Raw genomic sequence first — 22,805 nt, forward strand, 5'->3', positions numbered from 1 at the left:
TTTACAGATAAGCAAAAGCTGAGAGAATTCAGCACCACCAAACCAGCTCTTCATCAAATGCTAAAGGATCTTCTCTAGACAGGAAATGCAGAAAGGTTGTATAAACGTGAACCCAAAACAACAAAGTAAATGGCAACGGGACCACACCTATCAATAATTACCCTAAATGTAAATGGGTTGAATGCCCCAACCAAAAGACAAAGATTGGCTGAATGGATACAAAAACAAGACCCCTATATATGCTGTCTACAAGAGGCCCACCTCAAAACAAGAAACACATACAGACTAAAAGTGAAGGGCTGGAAAAAAATATTTCATGCAAACGGAGACCAAAAGAAAGCAGGAGTCGCAATACTCATATCAGATAAAATAGACTTTCAAATAAAGGATGTGAAAAGAGACAAAGAAGGACACTACATAATGATCAAAGGATCAATCAAAAAAGAAGATATAACAATTATAAATATATATGCACCCAACATAGGAGCACCGCAATATGTGCGGCAAACACTAACGAGTATGAAAGAGGAAATTAATAGTACCACAATAATAGTGGGAGACTTTAATACCCCACTCACAACTATGGATAAATCAACTAAACAGAAAATTAACAAGGAAACACAAACCTTAAATGAGACAATGGACCAGCTAGACCTAATTGATATCTATAGGACATTTCACCCCAAAACAATCAACTTCACCTTTTTCTCAAGTGCACACGGAACATTCTCCATAATAGACCACATCCTGGGCCATAAATCTGGTCTTGGAAAATTCCAAAAAATTGAAATCATTCCAGTCATCTTTTCTGACCACAGTGCAGTAAGATTAGATCTCAATTACAGGAAAAAAATTGTTAAAACTTCAAACATATGGAGGCTAAATAACACGCTTCTGAATAACCAACAAATCATAGAAGAAATCAAAAAAGAAATCAAAATATGTATAGAAATGAATGAAAATGAAAACACAACAACCCAAAACCTATGGGACACTGTAAAAGCAGTGCTAACGGGAAGGTTCATAGCATTACAGGCTTATATCAAGAAACAAGAAAAAAAACAAATAAATAACCTAACTCTACACCTAAAGCAATTAGAGAAGGAAGAAATGAAGAACCCCAGGGTTAGCAGAAGGAAAGAAATCTTAAAAATTAGGGCAGAAATAAATGCAAAAGAAACTAAAGAGACCATAGCAAAAATCAACAAAGCTAAAAGCTGGTTTTTTGAAAAAATAAACAAAATTGACAAACCATTAGCAAGACTCATTAAGAAACAAAGAGAGAAGAACCAAATTAACAAAATTAGAAATGAAAATGGAGAGATCACCACAGACAACACTGAAATACAAAGGATCATAAGAGACTACTACCAGCAGCTCTATGCCAATAAAATGGACAACTTGGATGAAATGGACAAATTCTTAGAAAAGTATAACTTTCCAAAACTGAACCAGGAAGAAATAAAAGATCTTAACAGACCCATCACAAGCAAGGAAATCGAAACTGTAATCAAAAATCTTCCAGCAAACAAAAGCCCAGGTCCAGATGGCTTCACAGCTGAATTCTACCAAAAATTTAGAGAAGAGCTAACACCTATCTTACTCAAACTCTTCCAGAAAATTGCAGAGGAAGGTAAGCTTCCAAACTCATTCTAGGAGGCCACCATCACCCTAATTCCAAAACCAGACAAAGATGCCACAAAAAAAGAAAACTATAGGCCAATATCACTGATGAACATAGATGCAAAAATCCTTAACAAAATTCTAGCAAACAGAATCCAACAACATATTAAAAAAATCATACACCATGACCAAGTGGGCTTTATCTCAGGAATGCAAGGATTCTTTAATATATGCAAATCAATCAATGTAATACACCACATTAACAAATTGAAAGATAAAAACCATATTATTATCTCAATAGATGCAGAGAAAGCCTTTGACAAAATTCAACACTCATTTATGATTAAAACTCTCCAAAAAGCAGGAACATACCTCAACATAATAAAAGCTATATATGACAAACCCACAGCAAGCATCACCCTCAATGATGAAAAATTGAAAGCATTTCCCCTGAAATCAGGAACAAGACAAGGGTGCCCACTCTCACCCCTACTATTCAACATAGTGTTGGAAGTTCTGGCCACAGCAGTCAGAGCAGAAAAAGAAGTAAAAGCAATCCAGATAGGAAAAGAAGAAGTGAAACTCTCACTGTTTGCAGATGACATGATCCTCTACATAGAAAACCCTAAAGACTCTACCAGAAAATTACTAGAGCTAATCAATGAATATAGTAAAGTTGAAGGATATAAAATTAACACACAGAAATCCCTTGCATTCCTATATAGTAACAATGAAAAAACAGAAAGAGAAATTAAGGAAACAATACCATTCACCATTGCAACAAAAAGAATAAAATACTTAGGAGTATATCTACCTAAAGAAACAAAGGACCTATACATAGAAAACTATAAAACACTGATGAAAGAAATCAAAGAGGACACAAACAGATGGAGAAACATACCGTGTTCATGGATTGGAAGAATCAATATTGTCAAAATGGCTATTCTACCCAAAGCAGTCTATAGATTCAATGCAATCCCTATCAAGCTACCAACGGTATTTTTCACAGAACTAGACCAAAGAATTTCACAATTTGTATGGAAATACAAAAAACCTCGGATAGCCAAAGTAATCTTGAGAAAGAAGAATGGAACTGGAGGAATCAACCTGCCTGACTTCAGACTCTACTACAAAGCCACAGTCATCAACACAGTATGGTACTGGCACAAAGACAGAAATATAGATCAATGGAACAGAATAGAAAGCCCAGAGATAAATCCACGAACCTATGGACACCTTATCTTTGACAAAGGAGGCAAGGATATACAATGGAAAAAAGACAACCTCTTTAACAAGTGGTGCTGGGAAAACTGGTCAACCACTTGTAAAAGAATGAAACTAGAACACTTTCTAACACCATACACAAAAATAAACTCAAAATGGATTAAAGATCTAAATGTAAGACCAGAAACTATAAAACTCCTAGAGGAGAACATAGGCAAAACACTCTCCGACATAAATCAAAGCAAGATCCTCTATGACCCACCTCCCAGAATATTGGAAATAAAAGCAAAACTAAACAAATGGGACCTAATGAAACTTAAAAGCTTTTGCACTACAAAGGAAACTATAAGTAAGGTGAAAAGACAGCCCTCAGATTGGGAGAAAATAATAGCAAATGAAGAAACAGACAAAGGATTAATCTCAAAAATATACAAGCAACTCCTGCAGCTCAATTCCAGAAAAATAAATGACCCAATCAAAAAATGGGCCAAAGAACTAAACAGACATTTCTCCAAAGAAGACATACAGATGGCTAACAAACACATGAAAAGATGCTCAACATCACTCATTATTAGAGAAATGCAAATCAAAACCACAATGAGGTACCATTACACGCCAGTCAGGATGGCTGCTATCCAAAAGTCCACAAGCAATAAATGCTGGAGAGGGTGTGGAGAAAAGGGAACCCTCTTACACTGTTGGTGGGAATGCAAACTAGTACAGCCGCTATGGAAAACAGTGTGGAGATTTCTTAAAAAACTGGAAATAGAACTGCCATATGACCCAGCAATCCCACTTCTGGGCATACACACTGAGGAAACCAGATCTGAAAGAGACACGTGCACCCCAATGTTCATCGCAGCACTGTTTAAAATAGCCAGGACATGGAAGCAACCTAGATGCCCATCAGCAGACGAATGGATAAGGAAGCTGTGGTACATATACACCATGGAATATTACTCAGCCATTAAAAAGAATTCATTTGAACCAGTCCTAATGAGATGGATGAAGCTGGAGCCCCTTATACAGAGTGAAGTAAGCCAGAAAGATAAAGAACATTACAGCATACTAACACATATATATGGAATTTAGAAAGATGGTAACGATAACCCTATATGCAAAACAGAAAAAGAGACACAGAAATACAGAACAGACTTTTGAACTCTGTGGGAGAATGTGAGGGTTTTGAAAGAACAGCATGTATATTATCTATGGTGAAACAGATCACCAGCCCAGGTGGGATGCATGAGACAAGTGCTCCACCCTGGTGCACTGGGAGGACCCGGGGGAATCGGGTGGAGAGGGAGGTGGGAGCGGGGATCGGGACAGGGAATACGTGTAAATCCATGGCTGATTCATATCAATGTATGACAAAACCCACTGAAAAAAAAAAAAAAAAGAAGCTCAGGTAAACCACACTCTGTTCCCTAACTAGTCAGCTACACGAGATTCTGTTTCTTCTGTAATTTTTTCTTTTCCTGACCAGAGAAAATTGTGTAAGTTGCAGATCTTTATAAAGTTTGGAAGAATGAACGCTAACGCTTATCTATCCTTGCTTAGAAACCCGTCCTTTTAGTGAGTTCAGCACCTGCTAAGTCATTACCAAGGCTTAACTTGTAGATCAACTGCCAGTGTGATCAGTCAGCTGCTCCAGAGAGATACTGTCTGAAGGTAGTACTTCAATTTTATTTTTTTATTTATTTTTTTTTATTGAAGGATAAAATTGCTTTACAGAATTTTGTTGTTTTCTGTCAAACCTCAACATGAATCAGCCATAGGTATACATATATCCCCTCCCTTTTGAAACTCCCTCCCCTCTCCCTCCCTATCCCATCCCTCTGTATTGTTACAGAGCTCCTGTTTGAGATTCCTGAGACAGTCAGCAGATTCCCGTTGGCTGTCCATTTTACATATGGTGATGTAAGTTTCCACGTTACTCTTTCCATACAAATCACCCTCTCCTCCCCTCTCCCCATGCCCATAAGTCTATTCTCTATGCCTGTTTCCCCATTACCGCCCTGTAAATCAGTTCTTCAGTACAATTTTTCTAGATTCCGTATATGTGAGTTAGAATACAATATTTCTGTTTTTAATAAAAAATGAAATGAAACGTTATTCATCTGCTGGGTACCAGCTATGTGTATTGTGTGTAAGGAGTCACTTAGTCATGTTATACTCTCTGCGACCCATGAACTAGAGCCTGCCAGGCTGCTCTGACCATGGGACTCTCCAGGCCAGAACTCTGGAGTGAGCTGCCGTGCCCTCCTCCAGGGGATCTTCTCAACCCAGGGACCGAACCCAGGTCTCCCACATTATAGGTGGGTTCTTTACCAGCTGACTCACCAGGGAAGCCCAGGTACCAGTTATACCACATCTAATAACAGTACTAAAATTCTGGGTTAAATAAACAATCTTTGATTCCATTTTCTTTAAATCCCTAATCATATTTTTTCTAAGAGCATTTCTGAATGATATTTTAAATATGAGGGAAATCGTTGTATAATTGGACATTTATTAGCAGATCTGTATAGCATGCAATCTATCCTAAAAAATAAAAAAAAAAAAGGCTAGGGCTCTGGAGAAAAACACAGAAAATAATTTTCACTCCTGGCACCAACATTTGTCAACCATGTAATTTTGGACTCATTACCTAATTTCATGGAGTCTCTTTGTTAAAAACCTCGGATAATGATACCTTCCTCTCGGGTCTGTGATAAGAATGAGAGAAAAATACAGGCGGCTGGCAAAAAGTAGGGCGCGACTGAAGCGGTTTAGCACGCACATACAAACACGAGCATATAAATGGAAGGAAGTCAATAAATTGTGGCAAAACAATCATAATTGCTATGATTAATATAATTATGAAAAGGCAAACAGAATTTCTAAAGGTTGCGGATCTACCGAACCAGTGTGTGCAAGTTCAAATACAGATGCCACCCGAGATGGGCCACACACCATGTGAGATGTTGGTTGGATCCCCTTGTTGGGGATCTAAACCGACAAGTTACCTGATCTTATGAGGCTTACAGACTCTTGGAATATAGACAGATGGATAGCGGCATAGAATGTAGGACAAAAATGTAATGATACCTGCAATAATGCAGTTGAAGTTTTGGTCTATCAGGAGAGGAAATGATGAGAGGAAGGGTCAGGCGGTTCTTGACAAACTTAAGGAGTGCTCATCAATGTGCAGAGTAAAATATAATGTAGGAGGAATAAAAGTCTGCATTTAATAATCAGATGTGGGGCAGTTCTGGGAACTGATCAAATTCGGGCTGGTCATGAGAGTGGGCATCTGCGAAGCAGTGGGACTGAAACCACAGGATGGACGAGATCGTCCCTCCAAGGAAGCACTGGTCCAGGGGAGCGTTGACCTGACTTTATCACGGAGCTTCGTCATCATCAGGGCGCAAGTGGAGGTGCTTCTGCTTCTCTAAAAGCAGTCAGCCAGAGGCTGGATTGGAGTCGCAGTGAAGTGTGCATAAGTGTGTGTGTGAATACACATGTGAAGTATGTATCAGTGTATGTGGGGTGTGTGTGTGTGTGTGTGTATATATATATACATACATACATATACGTGTATACATTACTATGTATATATGTACTTTAAGTATATACAAATAACAACAATAGTAATGATAACAAAATAACAATAATAAAGCATTTAAGGTTTCTGAGTATTTGTATTCAGGCTACAGTGCAAAGGGTTTTTCATATATTAAACAACTTTCACAGCAAATAAGACAGAGATACCATTATCTCAGTTAACAGCTGCCCCCTAGTTGACATAAAGAGGCAGTGGGGAAGTGCCTGGGCCTGGACCCCAGCAGCCCAGCTCCAAAGTCACTGTTCCCAGTTCATACCGGGCTCCCTCCCAACCACACCTTACTGTAATCCAAGCACTTCCCATATGCCAGGCTCTGATGAGCACCTAATATTCATACATCACTGGATCCCTACATCTCTGTACTTTGGTACATTAGGCAGTTGTTGCCAGATTGTTTCTTTCTCTTCTGCTTTATCTCCCCCACCCCCGCAACAAAAAACATTTTTAATCTAGAGCTGTCACATAAAATTCTCCACCTGTGGTTTCTCTTGACTCAGTACAAGGTTGGGTGGCCCTCCGCCCCCGCCCCACCACTGCCAACCGCTGGCAGGAGCAGCCTCCTGTATGTGGGCCCTGACGCGCCCGCCTCCTGAAGTCCTCACAACAGGCCCACCGCCTACATCTGACGGTTTGCATGTCCCTGTCTGAGCACCGAGGCTATTTGGGCACATGACCCTTCAGGCCAGAAGCTCTGTGCGGTAAAGAGGAGGGGACTGCAGAGATTAGACGGTGCGCTCACGCAGCTTCGTTCAGCCCCTCATCCAGCACGTGTAAGTTCCCGTTTTCTTAATCTCTTTAAGCCTCATTTTTCTCAAATCTAAAGTAGGGTTACTAATAGGACTTAACGCAGAGTGTTATGAAATAATTAAATAAGATGCTGCATGAAAAGAATTAAGTTCAGGATTCAGTAATGATTTTTTATTGCTGTCTTTTATTAAGAGCCACTGGAAGCTGAGGCCCAACCAGGACCGCAGTCCAGATCAGAGGAACAGAAGAGGCTGTGGATTGCACTGAGAAAGGCTTGTGGCAGAGGAGAGAACCAACTTTAGAGCAGCCCGTTTCCCAGACAGAAGTACTATCCAGTGACACCCAGAAAAAGATCTACTCCAGTGGGTGCAGACAAACCTAGGTATCCTTTGTGGGTTTGTCTGCCTCAGTGGATCCCCCTGTGAAGCTGAAATGCTGGCTCGTGATGAAGCTTTGAATTACATTTGTGAGTAATTCCACTTTTCCAGGCTTGCGTCAGGGATCCACGATTTCCCCGTTAATGAGTACATCCTTCAGGTTCTCTCACAGCCCTCCTTTACGACCTGTCTGCCAGGACACCGCAGTAATCTAGGCCCTCAGTTATGAACTCTATATATAGTTGAATAATTAACCTCTTTGCCTGCAATCTGTCACCACACTCAGTCCCAGTGATAAACAGCTCAGTGATAAGAAACAGTCTTAAAACATCCCTTTATGCATGGTCTCTGTGAAGCTTTGCCCTTGTGCCATAGGCTGCAGAACAAAATCTAAATGCACTAGCCATGACTGGGGCCTGAGGGGTAGGGGTGCGGCTCTGCACGTCAGCCCCCGTTGCCTGCAGAGTTCTTTGTGCTCTGGCGTATCCTGGGCTCTATCTCAGCACTGAGCTGATCAGAATGCCCTTCAATGTCCTAAAGACATCAGCGTCCACATCATTTTAGCCAGATTCTACACCGCTATCACACTGAGGCCCTGAACCACTGTGCTGGGGTTTTATATCGGAAGTTGGCCAGCAAACCTTCTCCCTAAAGGGCCAGAGAGTAAACACGTCTGGCTTTGCAGGCCAACCCTGATCCAGGGCAAGAGAACACTGGTACAGACTGCGTGCACAAATATGGGAGGAGCCACATGTCAAAACTTTATGATGGCACTGGGATGTAAATTTCATGTCATGATTCACGGGTCATGCAATACTATTCTTTTGAAGTTTCCAAACCATTTAAAACCATACAAAACATTCTCAGCTTGCGGGCTGTACAAGACAAGCAGAGACCATGGTACATCGTGATTTCCAACCATATTTTATATGCATACTGGTCCTGGATCTACAACTTCCTTTTCATTTTTTTATTGAGGTATGACTTACCTCAAGTGTGCCAACCTTAAATAAATAGTCTAATAAATTTTGACTTATGCATACAACCATGTTCACATCACACAGATTGAAATATGAAACGGTCCCACGGTCTTCAATAAGATCTGCTTCTATAAGACATGCCCAATCTCCTTGTGTTATAAAAGCAGCCTCTATATTTCCTGAAAGAAGATCGAATCAGTCCATCCTAAAGGAAATCAGTCCTGAATATTCATTGGAAGGACTGATGCTGAAGCTGAAACTCCAATAATTTGGGCACTTGATGCGAAGAACCGCCTCACTGGAAAAGACCCTAATGCTGGGAAATATTGAAGGCAGGATGAGAAGGGTATGACAGAGGATAAGATGATTGGATGGCCTCCCCGACACGATGGACATGAGTTTGGGTAAACTCCAGGAGTTGGCGATGGACAGGGAGGCCTGGCGTGCTGCAGTCCATGGGGTCGCAGAGAGTTGGACACGGCTGAGCGACTGAACTGAACTGAATGGAACTGATATTTCCTGTCAACAGGCCTGGATTAAAGAAATGGGGGTACTGACGCTGTACTACCCAAACTTTTACAGAGCAGTGTATTTTTAAATGAAACTTCAGATACCATTAATCATTACAACCACATGGAAGTCAAATTTCTGGTGACGGGTGATATCTGATGAGAAACCCCGAAAGGCAGTCTGGGGTTCCTTTTTCCGGCAGGCTGCCCACGCCACGTCTCCTTACCTGGGCCAAGGTGAGCGTTGCTTGCTGGCAGGTGCTACACCGCACCCTGAGCTTTCCCGGCTGCACTCCTTGACACGGGCCTTTGCAGTAGATATAAAAGCTGCTGTAGGTCGGTCTACCTGCGGGGAAGACAGGCAGAAGGCGTAGCCAGTCAATGCAGAATCCACACTGAGACTTAACTCCTCCTGAACATTTTGAAACATTAGTAGGGTAAGTGATACAGTGAAGATCCAACAATTAAATTTAGAAAATGCAATTTTTTGCTTAAAAGAGTGAAACATTTCTCCTTCTTCTTGCTGAGAGCCCTGTGTCTTACTCAGCAAAGTAGCAACCAGCCTGCTGCTGGGAGAGCTGGCTAAGGGTATCTGCAACAAAAGGAAATTAATCGCATACTTTGCTGTTGACATTTTTAAAAGGATGATGATGTAGGACCATTTGAAATTGAGAGGCCCCTGCTCCTGAATTTTATTTCATGCATCTTTACCCAGTTTGGAAGGCTTCTCATTTTTCCTCTTAAACTTGTATCTTTTAGCCCACTTCTCATGATTTGAATGGTATGATCACAGTTTGCTGAGTTTCCAATGAAGACTTTCCAACACAAAGTCACACACAAAATAAAACAAGAGCCCTAAGGGCCTTAGCAGACTCGGCAATCCTATGCGGAAATGGGTGCTTTGCGTTTCATGAGTGTCCTCTGTCTAGAAAAATGTCATTCAAATAATACATGCAAAAGCTGGGAAAACATTTAGAAAAAGATAATTAAACATCTCTGATCATTTCTCTCAAACACCCCCATACAGGATAGTAGTAGCCTGTGAACTAGGGGAATTTTCTTTTGAATTGTTTACCTCTACATCTACAAAAGCCAACTGTATCTGGATACAATTACCAGTAAAATAACCAACTTCCAAATTTTTAAAATTACTAAATAGTCCTTTTGGTCTTAACTTTACTTCTTAATAGGTAGGGTATCATAAAATGTCATGACATAAGGATTTGCTTAAAATTTTACTATTAGCATTAAGAACATCTACAAATTATGAATAGTAAATACGGTTGATCATTAAGAGCAAAAACTTTGAGACAGTCAAACATGTGGGGTTTAGTAAAAACAAATAGTACAGACAATAACGAGAAAACAGAAACGATCCTAACGTCTGATGCAACTGTTTGCTTTGCTAACTTCCAAAAAGGGGCTCTGCAGACATAGTCAAGTGTCATTTGTCTAGTAGCCATCTCTCCTAATGTGGGAGGTGGCAGTACACTGTAAACTGTAAAGCATAATAAAGATGTCAAGTTTTATCATTATTTTCTGGCAAGATACTTTGCAATTATGACTTATGAGGTTAATATTTAGTTTCAATGTGAAGGGGAAGATGAATTATACATATATATTTGTGGTGATATGAGGCTATGGGTTATTTCCAAATATTTTTTGATACTGATTTCTAACATAATTCCACAGTGATAAGATAACAGACTCTATATGATTTCAATACCTTTAGACCATGGACATTTTGCACCTTGTTGTATATCCCTGGGTATGTTCCAGTGTCTCCGAGACCATGGGAACTTGAATAGAATCTGTATTCTACTCTTGTGTGAATATTATATAAATCTTAATTGAATTGGTTCACACTGCTTTTCAGTTCCAGTTTGTTGCTACTGTTGTTTAGTCGTTCGATTGTGTCCAACTCTTTGTGACCCCGTGGACTGTAGCCCGTCAGGCTCCTCTGTCCATGGGATTTCCCAGGCAAGAATACAGGAGTGGGTTGCCATTTCCTTCTTCAAGGGATCTTCCCAAACCATGGGTCAAACCCGAATTTCCTGCATGAGCAGGTGGGTTCTTTACCACGGAGCCATCAGGGAAGTTTTCAAGTCTACTATATCCTTCTAATACTCTGTATATTCATTCTAGTAATTTTTGAGAGTTTGATATTGAAATTCCAACTAACATCTTAATTTATCTAATAAAAATAATTTTAATATATAGTAGGACTTTATATAACCTTCTGTATTTTTCCAGTCTCTTGCAAATGTGTTATCATACTTTCATAATTTCTAAAGTAAAAAAAAGAAAAAAAATGTAAAGCGTGATAAAGATGTCAAGTTTTATAATTTTATCACTTACTAGCAATATATTTTATAATTATTAATTTCCAGAGATTAATATTAGCTTTAATGTGAAAAGGAAGATGAATTATTTGTAGTGATAATGAAGCTATGATTTTTGAGAATTCTTCACAGCTTTAGGGCCTTATTGTGCAAGATATTCAAGTCTATATGAGTATTATATAGCTATTAGCAAATACAACAATGACATAACACATATTCTTAAAGTTTTGTGTATATCATAAAATGCAACACACAGAACCATATATTAAAGTTATCGAAATACCATAACAAGTGACAGAAGATCACAAGAACTCTGACAATTTTCATGTGTACCATGACAAGAGCAGTGGAGGAGGAAAGAGACTTTATTGTTAAAAATTGTATCAGCAATACGAACAAAATCAACTTACAATTTTCATAACCTACTGTAAAGGTTAAACCAAAAAAAAAGGGGGGTGGGGAGGGAGGAAGAAAAGAATGAAAATAAGAAATGTTCACACAGGAGGCGGGGTGGGGCGCAGAGACACAAGCATTGCTGAAAGCGTGTATTAGCAAGGGCTTGACAATAGTAAATGAAGCGTCTCAGAAACTGCAGGGAACTAAATGATTTTTCTCTCTCCCTTAGGGCAAGAGCAACGTTCGCAATATTGTTTCAGCTAATGATACAGCCGGGCAGAATCTGAAGATTGGGACACCCACCTCTACGCGCTACAACCTTCACTAAAGTCCTTGAGAAGTTAGTCAGAAAATACTGCATGCCGATGCGGGTGCCCTGGAAGCATACAAGATGACATGCAATCTATTACACAGCGCCTCTCGGAGCCAGCACAAGCGGGGGATTAATAGCCAGTCGGAGGAAGGATCAAGGTCAGGTCAGTCTCGGCTACGGCGCTTCTCAAGCTGTTGCCTCGACGTGGTCAAGCAGCTGGGCCCTCCAGTAAATCCTGAAAGCCCTTTCTCAGGCGGCTTCCCCACCTACTTGGCTACATCACACCATTCCAAGTTGGCAAGCTTCTCTGGCACACTGAGGTCTGGAGCGCACAGGACAGGAATAAGCACGAATGACACCCTCACCATCTTCTGGGCATCATTCCCCCTGGCTGGATGGGAGTGTGTAAGGTAGAGACTTAAAAATGGAGCCATGACCCCTAAAGGAACAAGGCCATGGGAACAGGGACCCCCAGAACTTCTCTCTATGTATATAGCCGCCTCCAGTCAACATCATGAATCTTCCCCTCTCTTACTTCTTTTTGAATCTAACTAGTTTTCCTCTACTAATCAACTCTGACACATTGCAAACTCTTCACTGTCCAAAATAATCAAAGCACTTATGTTTGTGTTATAGATTTCCCTCTTTACATATAATAAGTTTTCAAACTTGGAGATATTTCAAAAATCTTACAAACTATCACCTTACCTGCAATTCATTCATTGTGAACATTTTCGCATATTTTGAGTGCACCCTGTGTGTGTGTGTACATATACATATGTACACCTATACTGCACATAAATAATGCTTTTTGGCTGAATGCCTTACAATTAAGTTGGAGACATGATGCTACTTCACCCATCAACCGTCCAACATCCTAAAGACAACAATTTTTAGAGTGATTTTGTTGTTTCCGCTGTGCTATATACATTGACTGATGGGGTGTATTTCAACTCTCCCTTACAGATCATGAGGAGGCCTTGCACGCTGTTGCAAGGTGTCAGAGCAAAGAATCAGGGAATCTGTAGTCAGACCGTGCTAGGCGCTGCCAAGCTGAGGCGGTCCTCTCGCTGCGGGACCCCACAGCGTGTGAAGACAGCACATACTGGGCACAGCGCATCCCTGACTTTATCAGACTGCAGAAGAGTACCTTTTCTGGAGCATCTTGTGTTCATGTATTTCTCGGGGGGGGGGGGGGTGGGAATTGGAGGAAGGATACAACCCACTGTGTAGGGCTTGATCACCAGCAAGCCCAAGGGGTAAAGTTTATGAGCACAGAGGTATTAGACACCACCGCTGAAGAGCCTGCTGATAATTAAGCTCACCCCTCCACCCCAAGTCATCCATAAACTTACATAATTATTTTGTCAGGAACCAGAAGGGTGGGTCTGTTGAGGTAATGATTTCATAAAGTGTACTCATTTCATTCAGATGTTCTTCCCCTCCCTCCCCCTGATAGATGTAATGGAATTTTCCAAGGCTAAAATACTGGAGTGGGTTTCCATTTCCTTCTCCAGGGCATCTTCCCGACCCAGGCATGGAACCCAGGTCTCCTGCATTGCAGGCAGATTCTTTACTGTCTGAGCTACCAGGGAAGCCCTAGCTAATGTGCAGGGCCCTGTTAAAGTGTGAGTCACTGTCCATTCAAAGCATCCCATGAGGATTTCTTAGCGTTGTCATTTTATCATTATCTTCAGGTTTTCTCTCCCACTTTGCTTAACATTATGCTTCCTCAGGTATTTTCTCTTATTCTCTTTTCTTGTTTTCTTGGTCCAAAAAATGCCGAAAACATTAACAATACTCACCGTCTATCCAGTAAAGTCTCTCCTCAAAAAGAAGATACATTGTTTGCTTTGGTGTTTTGAGAAACCAGCATAATATGCAGTTTCCAGTTTTAGTGTATTTTAGATGACAGGCTTATGGCCTGAAGATGTTGTTTTTTATAGGTTAAATGAATGCTTAAGAAAACTCATTCCAATTCTGACGAAAACTTTTCATTGACCTCACAAGTTTCTATCACCGGTTGTCATAGAGAAATTAAGAGTTTAATTGCCTGGATAATTTGTTTTCTAGGGGAGAAGAGAAGTGAGTTTTACGTACTTTATACCTAGGTAAGATAATGTTCAGTATCTATCCACTGTAAAGCCGCAGGAGCACAAGTGACTTAAAGTTATTTTTATCACATATGAGCTTATTAAAACATCAAGTAGATCAAGCTGCTCATGAGAACTTTCTGTGGACATGAAAAGGTGAACCAGCCGGAACTCTCTCACACAGTAGCCACAAGGACCTATTGAGAAGCTGGCTAGCAACTATTAAGAAACCACTGTTTTAAAAGTAAATAAATAAACAATCTACATAAGCATAGCCACACGTGGGTCTACTAAAGCAGACAGCACAGAAGAGAATACATAACAATGATGTCTTGTTCCCTCTCGCCCTCGCTTGGCAGACACACAGATGACAACGCTAAGAAGATTCGTCGGTCACGTAGAGAAGTGCAGTAGCCGGCTGTTGGGGGTGCTGATATGAGGACGATGAAGGCTGGAGAGAGGGGGGTGGGAGCGGGAGGTCTGAACCTGCGACTCTGAGAGGGAGCACAGAGATGGGCGGAGAGACAGACAGGACCAGGCTTCTCCCCGTCTCCTCCTCCACACGCCGCCGCTCCCGACACCCACGTGGGAACTGCTCACCCTCTGCCCGTCTCCACTGGTATCACCACCTTGGAAATCTGACCCACACATTCAAGACGCAGTCGGAATGGCATTTCCTATAAAAAGTCTTCCCTTGATTTCCCCTGAAGTAAAAGGTATTTCCCTAAATAATTAGGAAAAGTAGGAAACGACATCCAGCTTAGTCTTGTCGCTTTCACACCACAGACTTGTCCTAACAGCAGGAAAACCAGCATCTAACAAGAAGGAACGAAGCATCTTTCACAGACCTCATCCAGCTCTTCCCCGGCACCCAGGTCGGCACCAGTGTTTTCAGCTTCTGCTCTCCTGCCCCTCTGGACCATAGCTTAGTTCCTGTTTTGTAAATACGGAGGATATATTACTGCTGTCTGCACCACTTGGCTGCACTGACCAGCTTCAACCTGCCTTGCTCTCTCAGCTTACCGCTTCCTTGAGTCACGTAGGGAGTAACTCAGTCCTGTTTGGCTCCTGCTATCCCACTGTGGAATAGATCCATGACCAGAGCTTCTGAAACTGCGACCTGGATCCTGTGATAAGGATCTGGGGCACAGAGAATCTCCTCTCCCCAAATTTGCCAGAATGCTTGCTTTTGTATTTTTGGGGGGTGGTCCTTCCGCCTGTGCTCAACCAAATGCGCTGGAATATATTCCCTGGTGGCTTAGACAGTAGAGAATCTGCCGGCAATGCAGGAGACCTGGGTTTGAGCCCTACCTCGGGAAGATCATTCTTGCCTGGAGAATCCCACAGACAGAGGAGCCTGGTGGACTTCAGTTCATGGGACTGCAGAGAATCGGACACGACTGAGCGACAAACACTTTCACTTTTTTTTCACATGACTTGTGTGAAAAGTCATGAAGGCCAGCAAGCTATCTTTGCACAATTAATTTCTCCTCATGTTGGCCTGATACTATCCATTAGTTTTAGTTTGAACAATGCATACTGAACCAATTTTGTTAAGGCAGTTCTGTATAAAAATCATTCAATGCATATTCCTGGAATCATCTCTTCTCCATGAAATCTGCTTCGGATCATCAAGAACATGGAGAACACGTGCACTCCAACCTAATGGAAACTGGTGAAAGAATCTTCCCCCATAGTCTGTGTACTTGTCCCACCTTTCCTATTGATACAACTCCCCTGCTCCATTTTTCCAAATGACTTGGGCAGTTCCTTAAATTTAGTCAGCATTCAATAAATATTCATCAGATGTCTCATATTTTACATGATGTGAAAGTTGGAGCAGGTATGATGGCATCAGAGTAAAATTCATATTAAATAGAATGTGTGCGTGTTCAGTCATGTCTGACTCTTTGCAACCCTTTGGACTGCAGCCCACCAGGCTCCACTTTTCATGGGATTCTCCAGGGAAGAATACTGGAATGGATTGCCATTCCCTTCCCCAGGGGATCTTTCCAAACCAGGGATCAAACCCATGTCTCCTACATTGCAGGCAATTCTTTACCTGCTTGAAACATCAGGGAAGCCCAAAAATCAAGTAGCCATGATTATCAAATATCTAGAATAACTTTCCACCAGCCAAACTTACTGGATTATATTCAAACATCCTTCAAAATATTAGCATATTGTATTTTAAATAAATAATATTATCTTAACATCATAAATTATTAGTATGATAAATAAAAGTAAAACAAAAAAGAATACTGAAAAAGTTTATATAGAATTTAGTATAATTGAATGTTAAGTGAAGAATAAAAAACCTGCATTCTGAAAGTTTATAAGTAGAACTACTTTAAAGGAGGACAGTTATTACACATAAACACTTTTATTTCAATCTTTATCCAGGGGGTTACTATACCCCACTGAATCCAACCACATCATTCCACGCTTTTTCAACAAGCCATCTTCTTACATCCTGCAGAGTAACCAAGGTGATGCTGTGCTATAAACAACTTCCAATTATATAACCATCCACCCAGTGTATGTACTTTTAAAACATGTTTAGCAATCTCTAAGGAGGCTCTACCCTTAAAGTTATAACTTAATTCTCAATTTTTGTGCTAGGGTTTTTTAAATTAATGTATCTGCCACGTAATTTCATCTGGTGAGGCAAAATCTGCTGATGAAAGTGAATGTCTCTGACTGGTTTTTGTGGCTGTTGTTGTTGCTGCCAATTTATTTTTTCATTATTCATTTGAACAGTAATAACCAAACCTCTACTGCCAAGAGAAAAAACATGTAGAGTGAAGCATACTTTAAGAAATTTTAAATAAGTAACCAGGATTGAAGCCAACTAGCGTACACCCAGATATGAACTTGGGCAGGAGAGGGGTAAGGTGGGTCCTAGAAAAGTCTCAACTCTTCACTACGTTGAGTGAAGGTCAGTAACTCAAATTGAGATGGGAGGACTGTTGACGCTGCGGGTGGCTGGGTACAAGCTCCTCGAAGATAACCTCTGTGCTCGCAGACGTGTCCATCTAGGGCGGGCCGAGCCTTGCGTTGTCACTCCTGGCAAATCAACTGACTCGCAATGCTGTTTTCTATCTGCAAAATGGAGATGATGACAGTACCTAACTCACAGGCTTATGTAAGAACATTTGAAACAATAATACAGGTGAAACACTCAGCACAGTGTCTGATACATGTTAGCCATTTTCATTTGCTGTCAAGAAATACGGATTTGAGTTATTCCCAGGTAATCATACCTGTGAGCACTTCACACCCTGGCTTCCTCAGTGACCACTGTCCTGCTGTTACAAATGAATCACCATTTATATTCTCACACACCATTTCCATCTTAAACCTACAGCTAAATTTTTAGAAATATCAGAGGTATAATTCTTCTCAAAACTGCACCTAAACCAACCAAGTCCTTCACAATGAAATATTTAATAATATAATGGAATATAAACCGTAAACCATAGTGGAAAGTCCTTAAATTGATTTAAAGCTTACTAGAGTTTCATTTCTTTTCATAAATCACTATTACTATGCAAGTAATACAGGTGGATTGTAGAAAAATTATTTGCAGGAGTGACTATTGTAAATAATGATATGGATCTCATCTAGTGGATAACATTTTCAAGCTGATTAATGCACTTAAAAAAATATTGAGGCATTTCCAAAAAATAAAGTTTTATAATGTGTAGTTTGTAAAAGGGTATTGAAGGAGATGCAAAGTGTATTCCAAAATTTCATTTCAGTGGCAGGATTGCTTACATTAGTGCTTATTCTTGAAAGGTAAGTGTGATGGGCACCACTTTAGAAATGAGGAAACACAAGCTCAGAGAGGTAGACAGCCATCTCCAAGGTGGCCAAAAGGTAGTCAGGTATTTGCATATGAGTTTTCCTGATTACAAAGCCTACACTTCGCTCTCAACTCAGGGACAATTACCTTGACTAGGGTGCCGATTATTACTAAATACTGTAGGGGATTGATTCAATGGCTCTAAAAAGTGGCACTTGAACACAGGTTGGCAATTAAGGACCATGGCCAGCAATCACTAACTGCTTCAGCATCAGTCTCACCACCGTCCTTCCCTCATTCAATCAGCAGTAAAAGTTTCATGGAAATTTCCATGAACGTTTTACAGCACTGGCATTCAGCAAGAATATGCAGAAACAAAAATTATCAACCAAGAAAGGTAAATCTCATTTTTAAGAGGTAGCGCGTATTCTGAAATTGTACTTTACAGTGAGAAATGGTAATCTATGGCATAACATTAGAATCAATAGAATTTCTTATTTATTTTTATAGAAGCGATGCCTTTCTTGATATTCTAAAAATGATTTTAAACTCCCCTCATTTTCAGTGTTCTAAGTGTTAGTGAAACCTGTAAAGAAAATGAGTGCCCAGACAAATGACATCGATTAGAGAGTAACAAGCAAGGTGTGACTCTCCCTTCTCCCACATGCTCACTCTTATTTCATTTTCCATAGCGAATATCAGCATTTTGGTGAAAATATTTCATATAAGAATAGTATTTCCAATTTCACTACGACTGTTAAATATCTGCTTACAAATTCCAATGTTTCACATATCCTATTTTACCTGACCAAATGATGAGACAAAATAGATCATGTTAATAAATCTGATCTTTCCCCATATTGATTTCAAAAGGTCTTCCGTGGTAATTCAAATTCATAAACTGTCTACTACTCCTTAAAATATGAGAAAAATGAGTTTTCTTCAGGGACATGGTGGTTAGTCAGGAATGCCAGATGATGTCATCACACTGAAGGAAAAATATAAAATCACTGTCTTCTTTTAATCAAGGCTGATAACACTGTGAACTGCAAGTCAAAGGCTCAGCAAGTAAAGAATCCACCCGCAAGAGACACAGGAGACACGGGTTCGCTCCCCGGGTTGGGATGGTTCCCTGGAGGAGGGCGCGGCAACCCCTGCCAGGATTCTTGCCTGGAGATTTCCAGGGACAGAGGAGCCTGGTGGGCTACCGTCCAAAAGGTTGCAAAGAGTCAGACACGATTGAGCAACTGTGCAATTGCACTAAAAGAGCACAGTTGAATCATTCTGGCCGAAACACTCTTCACAGCTACTCTAGGACCCCAGGGCCATGACAGGCTTCTTCACGGGTTCCAAGATCAAAAGGCCTCTGAGGACCCATCCACGTGCAGCTCGTCTGGCCGAGCTCAGAAGCCCTTCTCACTGTATCTGCAGGGGCGGATTTGTTCAAACCGGATCCCAAGCCCATAAGGCCAGGGTTTCTGTACAGCGGTCTCATTTCCATTACTCTCCACTTTCCACTACTCCCCACTAGAATAGTATCCTCCATGGAGACACTAATCCTACTCAGGGTCCAAGACTTGAGAAACTGGTGAGATCAGTTCAACTAATTTTAACTCGAGACGCACAGTAGGGCCGCTAGGCTTGTGCCACAGGTTACAGAAACGCGTGCTACCTTCTGCAACCGCCTCACCCCAGAGAAGACGCAGATCTTGCTTTCAGAATGCCACAGGTGCCAGCCCAGGCTTCTTACCATCTCTGTAAAAGAAAACTACACTTAGAGAAAGCTAGAAGATTTATGACGAGAGAAAATGAAGACCTAACTGTATGATTTCTTGAAAAAGAGCTAAGAAAGATCTAAATAAGTTTCTGAACTTATTTAAACCTTGTTGGTCTAAGAAACCAGGTTGCTTGGGGGAGGGGGAGAATAGTGATAAAGAGGCAGAATGTAGTTTTAAGGAAACAAAAGAATATTACGAACCTATAAGATTGCTTCCATCAACGATATTAACATCAAATAAAAAAAATTTTAGTAACATGACAAAATCATAAAATATCACCAAGACAATCTTTACCTTAACAACTTTTTTATAATCTAAGAATAGATCTTGCATGGATTTACACAGACCTTAAAGGGTATCTAACAAGTGTGTACACAGCAGGGAAGAATCCTAGTATTCTGGGAATGTGTGTTTGTGTGTGTGTGTGTACATTAGTCCCTCAGTCGTGTCCGACTCTTTGTGACCCTACATGGTGTAGCCTGACAGGCTCCACTGCCCAAGGAATCTCCAGGCAAGAATATTGGAGTGGGTTGCCATGCCTTTCTCCAGGGGATCTTCCGGACTCAGGGACTGAGCCTGGATCTCCTGTGTTGCAGGTGAATTCTGAGAAGAGGGAAGGATAAACCCAAAGAGGAGGAATAAGAATACACACTTCTAACACAGAGACTTCTCTCTTTGATTTTCAGTGCTGAAATGATGCACCGCACACTCCCACGATGCTGTCTCCCATCCAGGTGCATCTTCTCACACATCCTCAGAAGACTCTGTCCCAATCAGAGACACATGCTCAGTGTTGCTGGGCAGCTACCCGCCCCGCCCAGCCCCTACATCTCTCCTTAGAGCTTCCTTCAGGCCTCGGGGATCACAGCACACCGACACTTCATGGGAATCAAGGTGTTAGGAGAAACCTCTGAAACCCCTTGAAAAAATGTGGATAAAACAAACAGCCCATTATCTAAGAGAAGGCAGATTCAGAGGTGGAGACAAATCAAAATGCAGTCTGCGACTTCTGACTCGACTCGCGCTGTGTTTCAGCTTCATTGTCTGGAGCCCTGGTACCTGGGGAATCCTAGGTGTCACCTGGGCTTGATTCGCAGAGTCTCGGTCCCCATAGACAGCCAAGTCAGAAACCTGGTCTGCCCCCTCTCAGCTGTGCCTTCTGATTCCTCACTAAATCTCAAGAGGTGCCATCAGAAATGGTCCCAAGTTTTTTCTCTCATCTCCTTCCAAGGGCCCCATGCTGACCGAGGCCTTTTTTATTATTTTAGAGTCTCCCAGGGATTCTCCCATCCTCTAACTTCCTCCCTTCCTGAGCAAGAAACTTCCAAACTGCTAAGAGAATTGCACATCATGCCACCTACTGAAACAAAACAAAGGATGGTACCAGCTTTTCTTCACCTACAGCAGCATCTTTCCACCGAAGGGGCAGATGTGTCACCCAGGGTCCCCAGGTTGGAGGCCAGCGAGCAGAAGTTAAGAAACTTTAATTAAAGTTCTGGTTTTATCTTTGTAAAAAAATATTCATTTACAGTTTATATCTTTCTACAAAATATATTTCTATTATTCTCTATGGAGATATTTTGAATTACTAATCATGATAGAAAGCAACACTCCTAGAATATGGCACTAAAAATAATCATAAAACATTGCTTTTCACAGCTGAAATTCTTTTTTTTTTTTTTTAATGTTTATTTAGGTACTTGTATTTTCTGCCCCCTTTCTTTTATTTTTAAGGCATTTTGCTTGTTTTAGGCTGTGCCATGCAGTATGTAGGATCTTAGTCCCCAGACCAAGGATTGAACCTGGGCCTCCTGCATTGGGAGCACGGAGTCTTAACCACTGCACCACCAGGGAAGTCCTCATTGCTCAAATTCTTCATCACAGTCCCTCAGGAATTTTTTCCCAGCCGAGTTATCCAATCTTAATTACACTGTCTTCTGCAGTACTGAAACCAAAACACTTGTGATTTCCAAACCCTCAGTCCTCAGGCCTCCACACCTGCCTTTGCCCTGGGATCCATTCAGTTCGGGAGGAATCCCCAGTTCCCTTAAAGTCTGTCCCAAGTGTCCTTGAGAAGCCGAGCCATGTGGATGTGCCACCCTCACCGCTTCGGCACTTGATCCCTCAGGCGTGCTCATCGGCAATTGGGTTTACAGGACAGAAGAGGCTGGCGGGTTACCCCCACGGGATCACAAGGGTCGGACACGACTTGGCGACTAAGACACCACCACCACTGCTGCATGTGTCTACTTGCTTGTGGAACCCAGTTTGCTAAGCGTGAGGACCCTAATTTTCCCGTCTTTGTATCTTAGATCTTGACAAGCCACGATGGAGTCTATAGTGCTTAGCCTCAGTGATCAGGTCATGGGACAGATGCAAAAGAAACACTAAATAGTGAAAATTATTTGCTGAAGGGCTTCCCTTGGTGGCTTCATCTGTAAAGAATCTGCCTGAAAAGCAGGAGACCAGGGTTCGATCCCTGGGCTGGGAAGACCCCCTGGAGTAGGGAATGGCAATCTGCTACGGTATTCTGGCCTATGAAAGGTCATGGGCAGAGAAGCCTGGCAGGATAGAGTCCACAGGTTCGCCAAGAGTCAGATGAGACTTAGCGACTAAACCACGACCACCACCACCATTTGGGGAAATCTTTCGATTTCCCTTAAATGTCTGGTTCTCAGACTTTCTTATTCCCTTGATCTCCTCACTGATAGTTGACTTGCCCACATTAATAGGTGCTTTTCCCTTTATATTCTAAATGTCTGTGAACTTCATGATCGTTTCTTCCTTCTGTAGAAGAGCTCTCAAACCCTGATTACATCTGCATACCGACAGCCACAAATTAGACAACCATCTTGATTTACAACTAATTCTCTTAGAAACTAGAAATACTTAGAAAATTATGTCATAAAAGCTTGTTTTAGCCTTTCCATTCTATTATTATAAATGAAATTTCACCAATAATCATAAATGCAGATAAAATCTTTTTAATGCAGCACGAATTTCACGTACAC

The 22,805-nt window shown here is 41.3% G+C and overlaps 1 protein-coding gene across 1 annotated transcript in view; it reads right to left on the bottom strand.

The window, feature by feature from the left end:
* Positions 1–22,805, bottom strand: part of PRKN (parkin RBR E3 ubiquitin protein ligase) — a 1,218,605-nt gene that overhangs the window by 782,094 nt on the left and 413,706 nt on the right. Inside the window, exon 5 of the mRNA XM_061130058.1 lies at positions 9,295–9,413. Coding sequence (XP_060986041.1) covers positions 9,295–9,413 — 119 coding nt within the window. The remainder of the gene's footprint in view (positions 1–9,294; positions 9,414–22,805) is intronic.

Source organism: Dama dama, chromosome 26, assembly GCF_033118175.1.
Source record: "Dama dama isolate Ldn47 chromosome 26, ASM3311817v1, whole genome shotgun sequence".
In the NCBI taxonomy this organism is placed as follows: domain Eukaryota; kingdom Metazoa; phylum Chordata; class Mammalia; order Artiodactyla; family Cervidae; genus Dama; species Dama dama.